We start from the raw sequence: 17,734 nt of genomic DNA, 5'->3' as shown, positions 1-17,734 counted from the left end.
ATATAGTGGCTTAAAATAACACATTTATTGTCTCACAGTTTCAGTGAGTCAGGAGTCTTGAGTACAGGTTAGCTGGGTCCCCTGGGTGTCATCAGGCTGAAATCAAGGTATCACCAAGGATTGCAATCTCATCTGGACTCTAGGTCCTCTTCCAAGCTCACTGATTATTGGCAGAATTCAGTTCCATAGGCCTATAGAACTGAAGTTTCCACTCCTAGAGGCCAGGTAAGTGTAGCCCTCTCCCAAATGTGGCAGTTAGCTTTCTTCGTGGTAAACAGGGGAACCTCTCTGACTTCTGGGAAGGTCTAATCCTTTTTAAAGGCTTGCCTGATTAGGTCAGGCCCACCCAAAATAATCTCCCCTTCGATTAACACAAAGCCAACTGACTCCAAACTTTAATCACATCAGCAAAATATCATTTTCCAGGTACATAATGTAATCACAGGAGTTAAATTCCATCATATTCACTAGTTATGCTCACACTGAAGGGGAGGAGACTATGCAGAATGTGCACACAAGAGGGTAAGAATCTTGGAGGCCATCTTAGAATTCTGTCTATCACGAATCCTCATTAAAGGAATATCTTAAAGGATGCACTTTGGATAGAAGAAAAATAATCCCAGATAGAAAATCTGAGATACAAAAAAGAAGAGCGAGCAAAGAAAATATTAAACATATGGGTAAATCTACACAAATATCAACTATTTAAAATAATAACAATATATCTGATTTGTGAGATTAATGAAATAATATAATTAAAACATTGAGTTACAAAACCACATAAATTCAAAGGGAATGATAATATGAAAGGATGCTAAGAGCTATGTATTGTTCGAAACAAGCATAATGATATTGATTAAAGCTACTGTTAATTTAAATATGCAGGTTAAATTTTTTAGACGAACCACTAAGGAACAGAAATAGATTAGATACTTTCAAAACAAGAGAGACTTTAAAAATGGAAAAACAATCTCACTGCTTGCTAAGATGCTCCCAACCAACCTTTTTTCCTTCCCGTTCTCCTTCACTCACAGTCTGCTGCACCTCCCAGCCTCTCCCCATTTTTTCTCACAGCCATTCTCCCACACAAGTTTCTTGTACATTTCATCCTCACTTGGCATCTGTTTCTTAGATGATGTCCCTGGACTAACACAAATCCCCAAGTCACCTTATGAAATCAATATTTCAAGGACAGCAAAACCAGACAATGGCAATATAAGTTAAGGAGAGTAAAGGCCAGTTTTATTTATGAATATAGTAAAAAGTTCTAAAGAAAAAACATAAGTGCTAAATTTAGCAATCTATACAAAAGAAGCAATATGACCAAGTTTGGTTTATTTCAGAAATGCAAGTTTGGTTTAATACTATAAAATCCATCAAGGTTTTCTAGAGAAAAAAATAAAGTTATGATAGTTGAAAGGGAAGAAATAAAACTGTTATAATTCCTAGATGATGTGATTTCTCTAGGTAGAAAAAACAAAAAAATCCACAGATAACTTCTTAGAATCAGGTAACTTCATAAAGTTGCTTAATATGTGATCAATATACAAATTTTAAAATACCATTTACAATAGCATAAAAAGTAAGGTACCTGGAATAAATATAATAAAACTTATGTAAGATATTTATGGATAAAATTATTTCAAAATTTTGTAAAGATATTAAGATTTAAATAGATATGAGTATACCTTGTTCATGGTTAGAACTCAATATTATAAAAATGTCAGTCCTCCCAAGCAGATGTAATGCAGTCCCAAAAGGATTTGTGTGCGTGTGAAATCTGTAGAGCTGATTTCAAAATTGATACAGATGAACAAAGACCCCAAGAAAGAAGCGACAGGCTCTCACTCCCAGAATTCATTGGTTTTATTGCACGACTCATCACCAGGAGCAGCTGGTTGATAGAAAGGTAGAAAGATTATTGCAGGCTCAGTTATATTAGCAGCTGGGAGACAACACCCTGGGAAGTTGGGGTGCTGTCCTACAGGATGGGGGATATGCCTTAATCCAGAAGACGCTATGTGGTGTTGTTTCCCCAAAGCCAGGATGCAAAGGTCTGGGAACAAAGAAGTATAGGTGGGAGTTCCCTCTCTTACCTTTAATATTCACTGGAAGGAGTTTCAACCCCCCCTCACCACAACCTGGGACTTGGTAGACTCGGAGATCCTAATGCCCAAGAGATGAATACTTCCACCAGAGAATTGGCAATAAAATAGAAGCTGACACTGTCTCCTGGCTAATCTGAGCCCTCGTACCACTTACCCAACGAGAGGAGGAAGTGGGTAAGATGATTGATCCTTGGAGCTGGCCAACAACAAGTACACTCAGAGTAAGGGCTGCGAGTCGGGGGAGGTGGTAAGTCAGGGCAGGGGTCACAGGGGATCAGTCCGTCTTGTCTAGGTTGGTTAGTCGGACTGAGGCATTCCAGAGGCTTTGGGCCACAACAGGATCCTGAGCAGCTTTCGGGGGAAGAGTTATCACACAGGAACTGCTGAAATATTTTCCAGAAATGCCATTCAGCTCCTTTGCCAAGCTCAGGTAGAGGACTGGGATTGCACCTTGTTTAGGATCCTGGGGAGGGGATGGGATGTCACTGCCAGGCAGACTTTAGCCTGCTGGGGACACACTGACAAGCAGAGCCCTGCCCCACCCTCTTCCGGCCACGCCAGCTCCTCCCCTACCCACCTTAATGAAGAAGCTGCTGAGCTTGAAGAGGAAGCGGTATAACCAAGGGAACTGCTTCATGATTTCCGTGTACACAACACCGGGTTCCACACAGTTCACCGTCACACCTGAGAGGATGAGGCAGCGTGCAAAGTGAAAGGAGAGGAGGATGCTGAGGAGAACGGATGAAGTGTGGTTCTGCAGTGTGCAATGAAGAAGGATCCCACCAGGTCTGTTGGATAGAGGTGACCAAAGCCTTGGGGGGTTGGTACCAGGGACACTGGTACTTTGTAACTTACATGAATGGTGGTACCCAAACCAGTAAGGAGACATAAGTATTTGAAACTGTTGGGTGAAGTTTAGGAGAAACATGATGTATGGTGTTGGTATTGGAAAATACTGGGAGGAGAGAGATGTTATGGGTGATGAGAGTTGGAAAAGGTTGAAAATGGGATGTGAACACATCCCAATCTGTTAAGAGAAATACAGGGTGCACAAATGGTAAATGGAGGAGATTTACAGCTGGCTTGGGGGATATTAGGATTATTTTATGCCATGATATGTTGAGAGAAGGTGTAAAGAGTTTGGAGTTGAGTAGTAAGGGGTGTCAGAGGCAGTTACCTGTCCCTTGAAGTCTCCGGGCAAGCTCCCCAGTGAACGAGGTCAAAAGCAGTTTGCTGCAGTAATAGTTCTGGTTGAAGGTCAAAGGTCCACCAGCCCCTGTTAGATGTTCCTCATCAATGTACCCACACGTTTGCTTAAAGGAAGACACATTCACCACCCGGGCTGACTCTGCCCGTTGTAGGGACCCTGGGTAGAGATGGGACCACACTCCTTCAGTGCAAGTGTTGGGGTAAACTCCCATGCCCACTCCCCAACGTGCTTCTCCAGGAGACACTCAGAAAGCAGGGTCCATCTAGGGCTTTCAGGAGAGGGTCGGTGGCCCCACCCAAGCACCCAGGCTAGGTGCAGAGGACCTTAATGTAAAGTGAGACTTCATTTTCATTAGCTCTCCCTGCTCTTTTATTTTAGTGTTTGGAGTTTAGTCTTGCTTTTCTTCCACTTGCCAGCTGGAGCTAATTTAATTGATCCTTGTTTATGTTTTATCTCACTGAGAGGGGAGAAAGGAGAGGCTGGAAACACTGGGAGCTCTCTCTCACATATTCATACATTCATCAACTTATTCATTCCACAAATGTTCATTAGGCCCCTGGACTGTGGCAGACACCCACACAGATGCTAAGGACATAGGGTGCTAGGTGTGGGGGAAAGAATTGTGTGCAGAGACTCTAGGAAAAGTGTTGTGTGTTTTTTAAAAAAAAAAACTATCTTCCATAGACTCAGAGACATAGGAAAAAAACACAACTATGGTTGCGAGATGGGAGGGGTGAGGGGATGGGGGAGAAGGTGAAGTGATTAGAAAGAGCAAATTAGTAGTCACAATATAGTCATGGGGATATGAAATGCAGTGTGGGGAATATAATCAACACTGTTGTCAAGATTATGTAAGATGCCAGATGGGCACTGGACTTATCAGGGGGATCATTTCATAGATGGTGTAGATGCCTGACCACTGTGCTGTACACCTAAAGCTGAAGTAGAATAATATTGTATGTCAACTATAAGAAAATATATATATGAGGTTGGACTATTAAGTTCGCGAACTCATCCTAGAACAGGTGCTACATACCTCATTGCTGAATATCACTATGGTCACCTTCAAAGTACTCCCCTTGGGAAGCTATGCACCGATGCCAGAGCCTAGTCCACCCTTCAAAGCAATTTTGGAACTCTTTCTGGAATGGCCATCAGAGCTGTCGTCGTATTACCCCTGATGTCCTGAATGTCATCAAAGTAACCTTTCAGTATTTCCTTTATCTTTGGGTAAAGAAAAAAGTCATTGGGAGCCAGATCAGGTGAGTAGGGAGGGTGTTACAATACGGTTATTTGTTTACTGGCTAAAAACTCCCTCACAGACAGTGCTGTGTGAGCTGGTGCAGTGTCGTGATGCAAGAGCCATGAATTGTTGGCCAAAAGTTCAGGTCGTTTTCTGCTAATTTTTTCATGCAGCCTTTTCAGCACTTCCAAATAGTGAACTTGGTTAACTGTTTGTTCAGTTGGTACAAATTCATAATGAATAATCCCTCTGATATCAAAACAAGGTTAGCAACATGTTGCAATAAGCTCGCGAACTTAATTGTCAGACCAGACGGATGGATGGATGGATGGATGGATGGATGGATGGATGGATGGATGGATAGATAGTCAGTGAAGGTAGGTGGAGTATAGCATAAGAAAGACAGTCAATGGTATTGTAACAGTTATATAAGATGTCAGAAGGGTAGTAGCTTAGGGGAGGGGGTTATCACTTTGTGAGGGGTGTAAATGTCTAACTATTATGTTGCTTTGTACACCTGAAACTAATTTAAAAAAAAACAGAAAAAATAAAAATAAAACTGTCTTCCAAAGGAACAACAATGAAATTCTATACCAAAAAAGTCTGGATTATATAAATTACGAAAAATAGTAGTTGTCACATATTAGTGTACAATATTGTTTGCAAAATGCTAAAACTATTTTGAGCCCTCCATTGAAATTAAGAATCACAAATGAAAATTTAAACAGGTGGTATTTAGCAAAAATTTGCTAGAGAGAAAATTATTCTTAGAGGATAATGGACTCCAAACTTGCAGACACAGTGACATAAAGACCAAAGGGGCTCATGGCCTAGTTGGAGACTGATCCTCATGGAACAATGTCATTTCGGGAACAGAGATGTGTACGAGGGGCTTAGGGGGGCCCTGTAAACTGAGGGTGGCTGGGAAGGCAGAGGTGTCAGGGCACAATCTACAGCACAGGTGTATCTGTGCTAAATCTTGGCAGGTGAACTAAAGTTAGCCAGGCTAAGGGGGCGGGAAATGATACTCCAGATAGGGGGATTCGGATGTGCAAAAGCACAGCCAGAGGAGAAAAAAACAGAGTGTGGTCCAAGAGCTACACATTGGCTGGAGACGAGGATGTGGGTTAAGGGAGGGCAACAGGGGAGGTTCTCAGACTGTGTGGCGTCTTGTAAGTGAAGAGGAGGAGGTTAGAGTTTATCCTATAAAGGACAGAGTACTTTCAGAGGATTTTAAGCAAGAAAGTGATATGGCAAAAGATGATTTCTAGAAGTGGCAGGAGGTAGCAGATTAGAGAAGGGGAGACTGAAGAGAAGACAGTTTAAGAAACGATCACTAGGAAGACAATTTAGGTTGCTACCTGAATATGTGTATCCCAGGTTGGAGCAACTTTTGCTCAAATGAATGCTTTTTATTAAAAAAACAAAAACAAAACAACAACATAAAAAACAAAACCAACTATTACCAAACAAGATGAAGGCATGTGTTACAATTTTGAGGGAGAGGATAAAAACTGTCATAGTCTCAAGTGTATAGAGTTTTGCCTTGCTCCCTTTCCAGTTGGGGCTAATGTAATTAATTAGCCACTAAGGGGTACAGAAGACTCTGCCAACAGTAGTTACCTCCCAGGAGGGAAATGGGTAGCTGATTTTCAAAAAGAGGAAAAGATTTTGTTTTTCTGTATACCCTTTTATACACTTTCAATTTTATATTACCTTACCAGAAAAAATGGATTTTCTCTTAAAGAGATCATTACATAATTCAGGAAAAAAATGTTGGGGAGAATTTGCCTGCCACCCATTTCCCATCTCCTCCCCAGGAAGAACCTAAAACTCTTTCATCGGAAAGGATTAAAAATTCAGAAAGTCGAAGGACTTGGGCCCAAGGCAGTAGTGTGTTTCTGTCTGCATCCGTGGTGATTCCTGAGCTCTCTGAGAACAGGAAGTCAGTCTGCATGGTGTCTGTGTTCCTAGTGGCCTAGTGCCACCCTCAAGAAGTTTTTGTTGAGATGACTGACTACTGGTCTGGCTGGAACTCGGAGCTGAGGGAAGGCGAGGCGGGATCTTAGATCCTCTTGCTTGGTTGTATTTTGGGCTGCTTCCATTACTAGCATCCTAATCCTGACTTGGGATTCCCTTGCTGTGTGCAGCAAAAGCATACTGGGTCATTGCTCAGCAAGCAGCTGGGTGCCACAGGGAAGGAAGTGGCCGTGGAAGACAGTAAGCCAGCAAAATGTCAGGAGAATGGAGAAACTGGGTCGGCACAGAAAGTAGGCACGCTTCCTTACCTTGCAGTAGATTTGTGAGCAGAAAGGGCCCAACATAATTTGTGGCAAAGGTGAATTCAAGACCCTCCGGGGTTAGTGTCTTGGGCAATCCTGGGAAGAGATAAGAACACAGGGAGTGGGTCATGAAGGGACAACACTGAGGGAGACAAAGTGTTAAGACGGGGATTGTAATGGTGGCACTAAATCTTCTATTTGGAGATTTGGATTTCTGGTATAAGTATAATTTAGCTTGGGGCTTTTTGAAAGCTTTTCTTTCTCTGCTTTCTTTCCACCAGGCCTTAATGATTCTGCTTCCTATACATTTACTACCGTGTTTCCCTGAAAATAAGGCCCAGTTAAGATCGTCAGCCAGACAGATGCATTTAGTACGTTATGACAATGTTCCAGAAAATGATGACATGACTGTATTTGAATAAATGTAGATTGTTGTACAGACATCCCCTGAAAATACGCCCTAATGCATCTTTTGAAGCAAAAATTAATATAAGACCCGGTCTTATTTTCTGAGAAATATGGTACAAATACCAGTTTCAATGTTTCTATTTATCTTGGCCCAGTGCTGGCCCTGTGACAAGGGAGAGGTTTTACATCTGTGTGGGATCCACTCCTAGCTCCAACTTAAACCTACATAATCAACGCATAGGTTGCAATTACCAGTTTAACCCGTTTCCCCCACTCAAACGGACAAAGCTGAACTCTGTAGAGAATTCTACTCCAGGCCAAAGTGATTTGCATCCTGGTTAGAAAATATAAAACTTAAAGCCAAAGTCTCAACGCAGTAGTTTGCAGTAGTTTCCAGCCAACTCTTCTCTTACTTTGATAAATCTTCCTTCTATATTTCTACCTGACTCGTGAATTCTTTCCCAGCCCATGAGCGAGCAGACACAACACAAAGTCTGAGGGGATATACTGGGGTTCAGTAGAAAAGCCACAGGAATGGGTATGTGCAAAGACGGGGGGAATAAAATTTGAGGCTATAGCTTAAAGCAGGGTCTTTAGGGTTATGTATGAATTAGTGTTCCAGAGGGTGCATAGATTATGCTTTGGGGATGCCTGTTTTGGGGTTCTTGAGCTAGAAAGGAGGCTCCTGAAATGTGTTGGGGAGAAGCAAGTCAGGGCACATACCACAGACCGCAGCGTTGTTAACCAACAGATGTATCTCAGGGTATTCCTGTAGAAGCCAGCGGGCGAAGGTCCGGATGGAGGCCATAGAGCTCAAGTCCACCTCGCCAAGCACAATGCAGGCGTCCTTTGAGGCTGCTTGGATCTCAGCCAGGGCTTGCTGTCCACGCTCACGGCTACGGCAAGCAAGGATCACACGGGCCCCACGGCGGGCCAGCTCCTGGGACACAACCTTCCCTATACCTACGGGAGGGCAGCTTCAGACTTGGCTAGTCTGGGAAGTGACCGGACGGCAGTGGAGCAAGCAGAGGAACAAGGGTGCTGACAGTGGATGCTGTTCCCCATGCCCTCCCTGTTAATGCTGTTGGGTGCTGAAGCCCCTATTGAGGTGATAGGGCGGTAGGAGCACTCACCACTATTGGCCCCAGTCACCACTGCCACCTTCCCAGTCAGATCCATGGAGCAGCGCTGGAGGTCCCAAAGATGAGACTTATGCCAGAGCCGCACACTTAGTCTAAGCAGGAGGACCAAAATGAGGACAGAGCCGGGCCCTGCGACCAGGGTGCTGAACAGATACCACAGCGACATAGCAGAGACTGCAGGCCTGCCACCCAGAGTGCTGCATTGGGAGGAGGGATAGTCAAAGCTGACTGGAAAGTAGCAGTGAGGCTGGTGTGGAGCCAGACACAACATTTAAGGAGGCACTCACATTTGTTCCAGCAACCTGTTTGAACCTGAGAGCCAGTTCCTCCTTAAATTGTGTGCCCCAGCCACTTCATTGCCTCACCCCAAGTCAAAAATCAACAGAAGGGTCAGGGCTCCTCTGAGCCCTGTATGGGCTCCAACTTGTCTCCAAGTGAAACTTGGAATTGATAGAGCTCTAGGAACCAGAGAAATGAGAAATCAAATTCCTAATGTCTGGAATCACTCTGCCGAAGCTGGGCTATCCCCTTCCTCCCCAACTGAAAGCAGACTGTAAGTATTCTCAACTGAGGCAGATCCCACATACAACCCTCATGTCTGCTCCTTTGTGGAGACAGGAGTGGTTCTCCTGAAAGCCTCTGCTGGAGTAGCCTTGGTCCTGAAGCAGGGTCTCCTAAGGGTGGAAATGGGTTTATTCCCTAGAGCCAGTGTTCTCTTTTCTTCTAGGCCTGTAAGACACCTGCTAGTCTCCGGTTCAGTGGAAGAAACTGACAGATATCAGGCCAATTGTTGAGGCAACTGAGGTGTTTATTTCTGGCAAGCAGACAGAAGGAAGGTAGAATTCCCACTTGTTGAGGTTCAGGGCTCATAATGGGGCAGGAGCTTGGAGGGGTCATCACATATTAGGGGTTGAGTTCTTCGTTAGCTGTAGCACAGTCACCTGGGACGTCTGGGCACCTGTCTGGGTGGGGTGCTGTTAGATGGGAGGAGAGGTGTCACCTTCTTTGTCCTCCTGCTGGGGTGTGCCAGCTCTGAGCAGCATCTGGGTGGCTGAGTTCCATAGGCTCACACCAGGAGCCAGCTTCATGGCTTCCAGCAGCACCATGGGCTCCCACATTAGCTGGGACGTGGCCTCGAGGACGTGGAGCTCAGGATGAGGACACCTGTGAGGATCTGGGGGCTCCTTGTACCCCAGGTCCAGGCGCTGAGAAGGCGCGTGGGTGCCGCCCGCCCACAGCTTTTCCAGCAACATGGCGTCCCCCTCCCAGCCCCTGGGCCACTTTGCACCAGGCCACATCTGGGGTCTGGGGCTGCGGGCCATTTTGGGGAGCTCCCGGGGTGTGTAGAGAAAGCGGCCCTTGGGTCTGGGCAAGGGCAGCTGTGACCAGGAGCCTGGCGGTGTTTGGCCTATGCTTACTGTGGGGAATTGGAGGCCCCGGCACAAGGCACGGAAAGGAACTCCAGGCGGGTGAGGGAGGAAAGCTGCCCGGGAGACAGGGACGACGGGCCGGGCGGCAGGACGTCGGGCCCAGGCCTCCGTCTTGTCGCCCCGCGGGCGCCCACGGTAGGTTCCCAGGGAGCGCGCCGTGCCGTCCGCGTCCTCGATCTCAGCCAGGGGGCACGCCCAGGGCCGCGGGAGCCGCGCGGGGTCCAGGCGCGCCACCGCCGCTTCGCGGAGGGCGCCGTAGGAACTGCGGGCACGCGAGCTCAGCCACACGTTTGCGGCGAGACCACCCGCAGAGGAGCCGTCCCACGTCTCGCCCGAGGCCAGGCCCCGCACCGCCTCCTTGTTAAGCTCCGGCAGGTCTCCAGCCGCGGGCAGCTGCGGCGCGCGACAGTCAAGGTCCCCCGGCGAGAACTGGGAGCGGCGGGGCTGTGCCCTCGCGGCCCACTCCTCGGGGCTGGCTACCAGGGACAGCGCCACTGAAGGGTGGGGACCGCCGGCGGGAGCCATCTCCACCGACGACGACGACCGTTGGAGGCTCATGTTCGAGGACTCGGCAGAGGACAAGTGGCCTCCTCCCTTGCCTTCCAGTTCCTCTACAGGACACCCGGGCCCGGCCTCCTGAGATGGCTCCGGCGTGGACGGGGCACTGGGGGTGTCGCTCAGCTTGCGACAATGTTCCCGAGATTCCATCCGCTCCTCAAAGCCTCTATCCATCCACGATCTTCCTAAAGAAGTCTGGTCCGCGCTCTCTTGGTCCTGGGGAAGTGCACCCGGGATGGGGGTGGGAGGTAGGTAGTAAGAGTCGGAAAGAGGAGCGAGGAGCTACGGGTGGAGGAGTCCAGAGGCCCTGAGGAGAACTAGGATCCCGCTGGGGTCGGGGTAGGGGTCGGAGGGAGCTGGGGGCTGGGCTTACTTCACTTTGGAAGGGCTCCTCCAGCCCCACGGAGGCGGGCGCGTGCAGCACGGGCACGCATCCCTGAGCCCACGCGTCAACTGGGCAGGGCAAGGGCTCCTCGTCCTCGCCCCATGTGGGGTCCTCTGCCACTGCAGATTCTCCCTCGTCCCGGGCCAGGAAGCACCACTCGGTGATCTGCAGCATGGCCTCCCGAGCCTGGCTGATGGTGAATGGAACGCACTGTGGAGGCAAGAAAGGGGTCTCAGCTGGGCAGGGACTGTGGGAGAGTCGGGAAGTGGGTCTGGAGGACCCAGATTGAGGCCCACCTGCTGAGTCAGGTAGACTTTGAAGGCAGAGTCCATGACTCGCACCAGCAGCTCCTCCAAGATGTCCCCCACCACGTCCTCGCCTTCCTCCAGAGCAGACAGCGCCATCCATTCAGCCTCAGTGAGCCTCCCAGGAACGATGTCCACCTGCGGCACCGGCACGGTAGGCGGCCGTGCCTTTTCTGCCTTGGATCGCGTCACCCCGCGGTCTCGGGCCTGCCTCTGTGGGAAAGGAATAGGGCAGTCAGTGCAGGAAGCCCAGGAGTGGAACAGAGAAGCAACTGTAGGCTAGGGAGAAGCTTTCTCACGTTATCCAGTAGTAAGGAAAAACCTTTTGAAAGGGACAATTTACTACTCGTAAGAGCCTACCGCGTAACAGATGCTCTTTAGGTGTTTGACATAGATAATTTAATTTTCATAACAGCTCCCTAAACCCATTTCCCAGACAAAGAAACTGAAACTTGACACAAGTTAACCAGTACTTGCTTGGGATCACACAGTAAACCCAGGCTATACATAGCTCCAACTTCACAGTTGGAGCTATTTGCACTAGTTCAAAGTGTTCGAAGTTCTTGAAAAAGACAGTCAATATATGGTGCTGGTATTGTTGATGCTGTTTAGAGTCTCCTTTTCTCCTCCCCATCCTCCAAATCACTTTAGATCCTCATTTCACAATATACATCTAAATAAATTCCAGATGCAGTAAAGGATAAACACAGACACACACACACACACAAATAAAACAAAAATATAAACAAAAATTAAATGTAGGAAAAATAGGTTAAATTGTCATATAACCTCTGGGCGAGAAAGAACTGCTTAAGCATAAAAGTAATGTAATAATAATTTAAAAAATAGGTAGATAGGTATATACAAATAAGTCAAATTTTTCTGTACTTATATTTTAAAACATTCCTACTTACAAGCTGATAGTGGTTACCATTTGCTGGCATGTAAACACTGGCACTTAAAGTCACATACATTGATTCAATTCCTACATTTTTTTTAGACTACATACTCTTTTTATCCCCATTTTACAGAATTTTCTCAGGATCACACAGCAAGGAAGTAGTGGAGTCATGATTCATATGCAAGTTTGACTCTAGAGTCTGACTTTATACTGCTTCCCAAACAAAAAATATTTATAGCAAATATGAAAAAAATAAATATCCCAAAATATATTAAAAACTCACATAAGAAAAACCTTATACCTGAAACTAAGATAATATTGAATGTCAACTGTAATTGAAAAAAAAATTTTTTAATTAAATTTTTACAAAGGAAAATAAGCAAACGACATAACATTTCACAAAAGTGGAACTGTTAGGTCACTAATAAACATTTGAAAACATGTCTAATCTTCAAAAATATCAATTCCAGTTTTATAGATGCACTCAAAGGCATATTCTGAAATGAAAATAAAAATACATTCTCCAACATATTTCCTGTGGTGTGATTTATAATATCAGAATATTGAGAACATATATCTAACAAAAAGAATAGATAGCTAATTGTGCACTATCTATACGATGAAATATTACGCAATTATTGAAGGTAATCTTTAAGAAGAATTTGCAAATGACCTAATGTTAAATGAAAGAAACAGGTACAAAATTACATATCAAGCATGATCAAAGATAAGGTAAACCAGTATTGTTGAAGAAAAGGAAAACACCAACACTTTAACAATGGGCCTGTTTCTTTCCTCCGCTCTTCATTTTATAAGTTCTCTACAGTTAGTTTGTATCCTTTTACAATCAAGAAAAATCCACTTAGAAAAAGACTAGTCCCAAAGATTCATTTCAGGACATAGGAATTTCCTAGCAGATTCTTGGGAGTCTCCTCACTTCCCCACAACAGTCTCCTTGAACTTGGTTCCTTCTAAAATTCACCTCTAAATGTAATCTTCCCAAACCTTTGCCTCCTCACCCCCAACTTTAATGACTCATATTGACGTCGCCCCAAATTCATTCTCCCCCAAATCTCGTGTTTTCTAAACTTCACACACTGAACTCAAAATCCCTTCCTTAAGTCTCATTTGCCCTCTCTGCTAGTGAGAACAGCCCTGGTGGCAAGCCTAGGTAATGGCTCAAGTCCAGTTTAGGCTTGGCCAGAGCAGGACAGGTAGGGCTGGAAGAGGAGACTCCAGTTCCGTAGTTTCCCTCCCAGCCTCTCATGTGACACCCGTGATAGTGACCATGCCTAGATGTGGCCAGACCAGGGATGCCAGAGATATTGTTACACGAAGTCTCTTCAAATCTGTTTTATTTTAAAATTTCTTGGTTTTAAAATGATTTGATTTTCAAGTGCAGCCTCTGAGTTACTTAATCCATTTCTTCCTTCTGAAACTCTCAAAGGGGGTAACTTATTTGGCAACACCTCTCCCCAATGCCTGATTTATACATTTAACTAGGTACCTCAACGTAAGAGACTTATTACATGCATTAGCTATTTCCAAGTCACTTCTTGTTCTTGGACTCTGCACCACCCATCTGACCCCTTCCCTCTCCTTCCGAGAGCGACAAAGCGACTGTGAGTGGGCGTGGTGCAGGTGCGGTTTTCGGCCCAGGTGTCCGACTTGGATTCCTCGGTCACCCTGGACGCCAGCGTGGGCGGGCGGGCGCTGGGTGTCCCGTAGCTGGCTCACGGTTTCCGACACCGACCTTAAAGGCCGATCCCGGCTCTGGCGCACCCCGAGCTGAGCTGCAGCTCACCGAGCTTTCGTGCGTCATCGCCGCAGCTGATTCTCCAACCTCTAGGTGTCAGCAGCTTCCCCGCCCGGATCCTGTAGCCTCTGCCTAACGGTCGCACCGACAACCAAACAGTGCGCAGCGCCGCTCGCCCCGCCCATAGTTACCCCGGCAACCGCTCCACGCGCTGTACGTTTGGGTTGCTCGCCCCGCCCAACGGCCGTGCGTACGTGCGTCGTCTCTATGGTGGCGGCGGATTCGGAGGGACGGAAGGATCCTGGCGTCAGGCAAGCCGACCTGGGGCTACTGGTGTGACCTCTGACCCGGGCCGGGGGCTTCTGGGAGCCGAACCGAGGGAGGAAGGACCTGGGAGCTACCCTGCGTCAACACGCCTTGGCTCGGGCACTTGGGGCCGCCGGGTCCTGCGCCATCACCGTTCCTCCTCTAGGATTCCCCCATCGCCCAGGACAGCACTAGGGCTCCCCTCTCCTGCTCCAGGAGACGCTCCCTGCGCCAGACCCCCCCCATCACTGTCCTCGGGGTCCACCATGACATCATGACCCAATCTCAGGAGTCTTCCCCAGTGCCTCACGACGGCACCCCCGACACCCCGCAGGACCCCCCATCCGTTTACCCCTGCTCTTTTGGTGACTCGGGCGTCTCTCGTCTAGGATGTTCCGTCGGGAGCGCTCCATTCCCCTTCGCGGCTCTGCTGCCGCCCTGTGCAACAACCTCAGCGTGCTGCAGTTGCCCGTCCGCAACCTCACACATTTCGGGGTCGTCCATGGACCCAGCGCCCAGCTTCTGAGCGCTGCTCCTGAGGGCGTGCCTTTGGCCCAGCGCCAGCTCCACGCTAAAGAGGGAGCCGGAGTGAGCCCCGCACTTATCACCCAGGTGAGGCATGGATTTAGGGGTGGTGTTGCTGAACCCAGCCCTAACCCCTGTTCTTCCTCTCCAGACTTCAAAGAATAGGCTTTCCCAAACCCTCTGAATTTCCACTTTTCTGAGTCCTCGTGTCCCCTGCTCTGACCACTTCTTCCTGCCCCGATCCACCTCCCTCCAGCTCCACTGGTGTGTCCTTCCCTTCCGAGTATTGCTGGTGCTCACCTCACATAGAGGAATACAGGTAAGAGGGGGACCCACCTAATCCTCCCCCACTAGAGGCTTCTCAACCCCTCCAAGGCCCTGAGACCTTTCCCCACGTGCCTCTAAACACTCCCGAAGTTTACACGTGCTTACCCGACTCGTCCTTATTTCTCATCTTCAACCCTTCTTCTATCTTTTCCAATTCTCAAGTGCCATCTCCATTATCTGCCCCTTTGCTAGCTGTATGCCCTTGGGCAATGGAGTTCACTTCTCAGAGCCTCCGTGTCCCCCTCTGTACAATAGGAATAAAAGTAGTGCCTTCTGCCAGTTGTTCTGAGGAGTACATGGGCTAACGCTAAGATGAGTATGCGACATGCTCAGCAGAGTGCAGCAAAGGTTAGCTGGGTTGTGCCCCTGCCCTTGCCCTCATCTTCCAGGTGTATGAGTCTGATGGCTCCGTCATGGTCTATTGGCACGCGCTGGACTCTGGAAATGCCTCTCCAGGTACCTGCAGGACTGAGTCGGGCGGGGGTAGGGAGTGTTTTCTGGGGCTGGAGGAAGCTCTATGTCTAATATTTTACCCCTTTCCTACTCAGTACAGGCTATGTTTGCCCGAGGAATTGCTTGCAGTGGCCATTTCATCTGTGTGGGTGAGGGGGCCAAGGGGAAGACTTTGGGGGCTGCTGGAGTCATAGGAGTGTGGACTTTGGCCAGGAGGATGCTGAAGGTCTGAGGAAATTGTGGAGGATTAGAGGAAAGTGTAGAAGTGAAGGGGGGTATGCGAGACTCCAAAGAGGCGTGGAAGCGTTCAGAGGGGCAGGGAAGGATAGAATAAGGGTAGTCATGGAGGGGCAGGGCTGTTGGAACAGTGAGAAGTGAATTTGTTACTAAGGTTTCTGGGATGGAGGGGGTTCTGAGCGTGGTGGCTGGAGACTAGTGAGGACCAGGACGCACTGCTTCTGCAGGAACGTGGTCAGGCCGGGTACTGGTATTTGACATCCCAGCCAAGGGTCCCAACATTGTACTGAGTGAAGAGCTAGCTGCACACCCAACATCGATCACAGACATTGCCAGCGAGCCTGCCCAGGGACAGGTGAGTGGATTCCCCCTTCCACTTGCGGTGAGCCTGGGAGCCTTCCCCCCTTGGGACGCAACAGACCTGGATTCAAGTCTTGATTCTGTCACTAAGCAGCTGGATGACTTTGGGCAAATTACTGCACGTTCCTGGGTATCAGCAACCTGAGGTCCAGTGATGAAGCCAGATGCTTTACGTTTACATGGCATGTAATAGTTCACTAACACTTTTCAGTGCTGGCGTGAGTTGAGGAGTTGGAACAGACGGTTTCTAGCTCTGACATAGGCAGCTTCCTTCTCTGGACTTGGGCAAGTCCTACCTCGTCAGGCTTACCTCCAGTGCCACCACCTCCAGGAAGCCTTCCCCTGAACCCTGAATTGGTACTGCTTTCAAAGACAACTCTTTTGTCCCTAATTGGATTGCAAACCTCTTGAGGACCTGGTTTGTATCTTCTAATTCATATTCTCCACTGAACCTGGCCCAGAGCTAGGTCCATGGGCTGTGGTGGCTCCCTGGAGTTGGGGGTCACAGGGCCGAGTCTAGACATGACTGTGATTGGCTCTCTGTTAGACCTTCAGAATGTCACAACCCTATGGCCTGTTTCATCATCCATCCACTGAGGACAATTGTATGCTGCCTCCTAATGTGGGTGTGTGTGTGTGTGTTGTGTGTGTGTGTGTTCCGAAGAACGCAAGGAAAGCATTTTGCTTCCTAAGGGAACCCTGAGTCCAGCCTGTGGAGGGCTCCACATCTTTCCTTTCCCTGGAGAGGCAAAGATGCAAATAAATACTGCCTCCCTTCCCCTGTATATAGGATCCAGCAGGGAAGAAAGGGAAGGGCTGATCCTGCCTTTCCCCTCAGGACTGCATGGCTGACATGGTGACGGCAGATGACTCAGGCTTGCTGTGTGTCTGGCAATCAGGTCCTGAATTCAAATTATCGACCCGAATTCCAGGATTTGGGTAGGTGAGGCAGAAGGAGCTGAGGCCTTCCTGAGGGTAGCTTCAGGGTGGGGAGTGTGCTTGGGTCTGGGGAAATTAAAGTGGGGCATCACCTTTGCAGGGTCCCATGTACTTCCGTGCAGTTGTGGCAGGGGACCGTAGCAGCAGGCTATGGGAACGGGCAAGTACGTTTGTACGAGGCCAGTACAGGAATTCTACATGTCCAGATCAACGCCCATGCCCGGGCCATCTGTGCCCTGGACCTGGCTCCCGAGGTGGGCAAGGTCAGTCTCCTCCTCCATCCCTACATTCCCTTGTTCCCGGTGCTGGGATGTTGAGAGGAACTGTCCAAGCTTGTCTTTGCCACTTGGTGTAGCCCCCGCCCGGGCACCTGGTCTAGCCAGTGCAGCTGTACCAGTCCCGTCAGCATGTTCCGACTCCCACTCGTCTTCCCTGCGTTTTTTAAATAGCTACTGTCTGCGGCCGAGGACACCTTTGTACACATGTGGAAGCTGAGCAGAAGCCCGGAGAGTGGCCACATTGAGGTACGTACGGCTAGAGTTATGGAGTGGGGAACCCAAGCTGGGGCAGCAGGCCCTGAGCAGCCCCTCTTGTCTCCCAGGTGGAACACTGTCACGGGGAGTGTGTGCCTGACACCCAGGTATGTGGCGCCCGATTCTGTGATCCTTCAGGCCGCTCCTTTGCTGTGACTGGCTATGACCTCGCTGAGATCCTGAGGTTCAGCAGCGTGTGAGAGGAGAGCAGCCCTCCTTTCTCCCAGTGGTGTTTATAAAGTACCTTCACACCTAGCCCTGTCTCATTACTCAGCATCAGTTATCCTTCACCACAACTCAGCCCCAGGAGGAGGGGGTGGAGCGTG

General features: G+C 48.4%; 3 protein-coding genes across 4 annotated transcripts; 1 reads left to right on the top strand and 2 right to left on the bottom strand.

Moving 5' to 3' along the window:
- Positions 1 to 2,236: 2,236 nt before the first annotated feature.
- On the bottom strand, positions 2,237 to 8,559 carry LOC308506183 (retinol dehydrogenase 12-like; the record flags this gene model as incomplete). The annotated part of the gene is made up of 6 exons (XM_081069279.1): positions 2,237 to 2,571; positions 2,686 to 2,792; positions 3,286 to 3,474; positions 6,850 to 6,939; positions 7,975 to 8,214; positions 8,385 to 8,559. The coding sequence occupies 6 exons, from the start codon at positions 8,557 to 8,559 to the stop codon at positions 2,383 to 2,385; spliced, it is 990 nt and encodes a 329-aa protein (XP_080925405.1). The 3' UTR covers positions 2,237 to 2,382.
- Positions 8,560 to 9,185: 626 nt separating this feature from the next.
- LOC308506181 (uncharacterized protein C2orf81) lies at positions 9,186 to 13,871 on the bottom strand. Its single transcript, XM_081069276.1, has 4 exons — positions 13,777 to 13,871; positions 11,063 to 11,284; positions 10,755 to 10,976; positions 9,186 to 10,597 (listed from the first exon to the last, which is right to left on the bottom strand). The coding sequence occupies exons 1-4, from the start codon at positions 13,792 to 13,794 to the stop codon at positions 9,371 to 9,373; spliced, it is 1,689 nt and encodes a 562-aa protein (XP_080925402.1). The 5' UTR covers positions 13,795 to 13,871; the 3' UTR covers positions 9,186 to 9,370.
- Positions 13,872 to 13,952: 81 nt separating this feature from the next.
- Positions 13,953 to 17,664, top strand: WDR54 (WD repeat domain 54). Of its 2 annotated transcripts, XM_081069277.1 has the most exons (10): positions 13,953 to 14,039; positions 14,424 to 14,646; positions 14,816 to 14,878; positions 15,276 to 15,342; positions 15,435 to 15,488; positions 15,804 to 15,931; positions 16,775 to 16,875; positions 16,976 to 17,138; positions 17,325 to 17,399; positions 17,477 to 17,664. In XM_081069277.1, exons 1-10 carry the CDS (start codon positions 13,996 to 13,998, stop codon positions 17,606 to 17,608), a joined length of 1,050 nt encoding a protein of 349 aa, XP_080925403.1. In that variant the 5' UTR covers positions 13,953 to 13,995; the 3' UTR covers positions 17,609 to 17,664. The 2 variants fall into 2 exon arrangements, with proteins under 2 accessions (XP_080925403.1, XP_080925404.1); XM_081069278.1 differs by lacking the exon at positions 15,435 to 15,488.
- Positions 17,665 to 17,734: the final 70 nt, after the last annotated feature.

Source organism: Rhinolophus hipposideros (genome assembly GCF_964194185.1).
Source record: "Rhinolophus hipposideros genome assembly, chromosome: 12".
In the NCBI taxonomy this organism is placed as follows: Eukaryota; Metazoa; Chordata; class Mammalia; order Chiroptera; family Rhinolophidae; genus Rhinolophus; species Rhinolophus hipposideros.
The sequence above is the reverse complement of the archived record's forward strand: the minus strand, read 5'-3'. Positions and strand labels throughout refer to the sequence as shown.

Bases quoted from the DNA above. Each gene is read 5' to 3' on its own strand.
- LOC308506181 (XM_081069276.1), bottom strand. The intron at 10,977-11,062 runs GTGGGCCTCAAT...TTGCCTCCACAG, and splicing joins AAGTCTACCTGACTCAGCAG to TGCGTTCCATTCACCATCAG. The intron at 10,598-10,754 runs GTAAGCCCAGCC...GCACTTCCCCAG, and splicing joins AGGAGCCCTTCCAAAGTGAA to GACCAAGAGAGCGCGGACCA.
- WDR54 (XM_081069277.1), top strand. From the start codon at position 13,996: ATGGTGGCGGCGGATTCGGAGGGACGGAAGGATCCTGGCGTCAG. The intron at 15,932-16,774 runs GTGAGTGGATTC...CTTTCCCCTCAG, and splicing joins GCGAGCCTGCCCAGGGACAG to GACTGCATGGCTGACATGGT. The intron at 16,876-16,975 runs GTAGGTGAGGCA...TCACCTTTGCAG, and splicing joins ACCCGAATTCCAGGATTTGG to GGTCCCATGTACTTCCGTGC.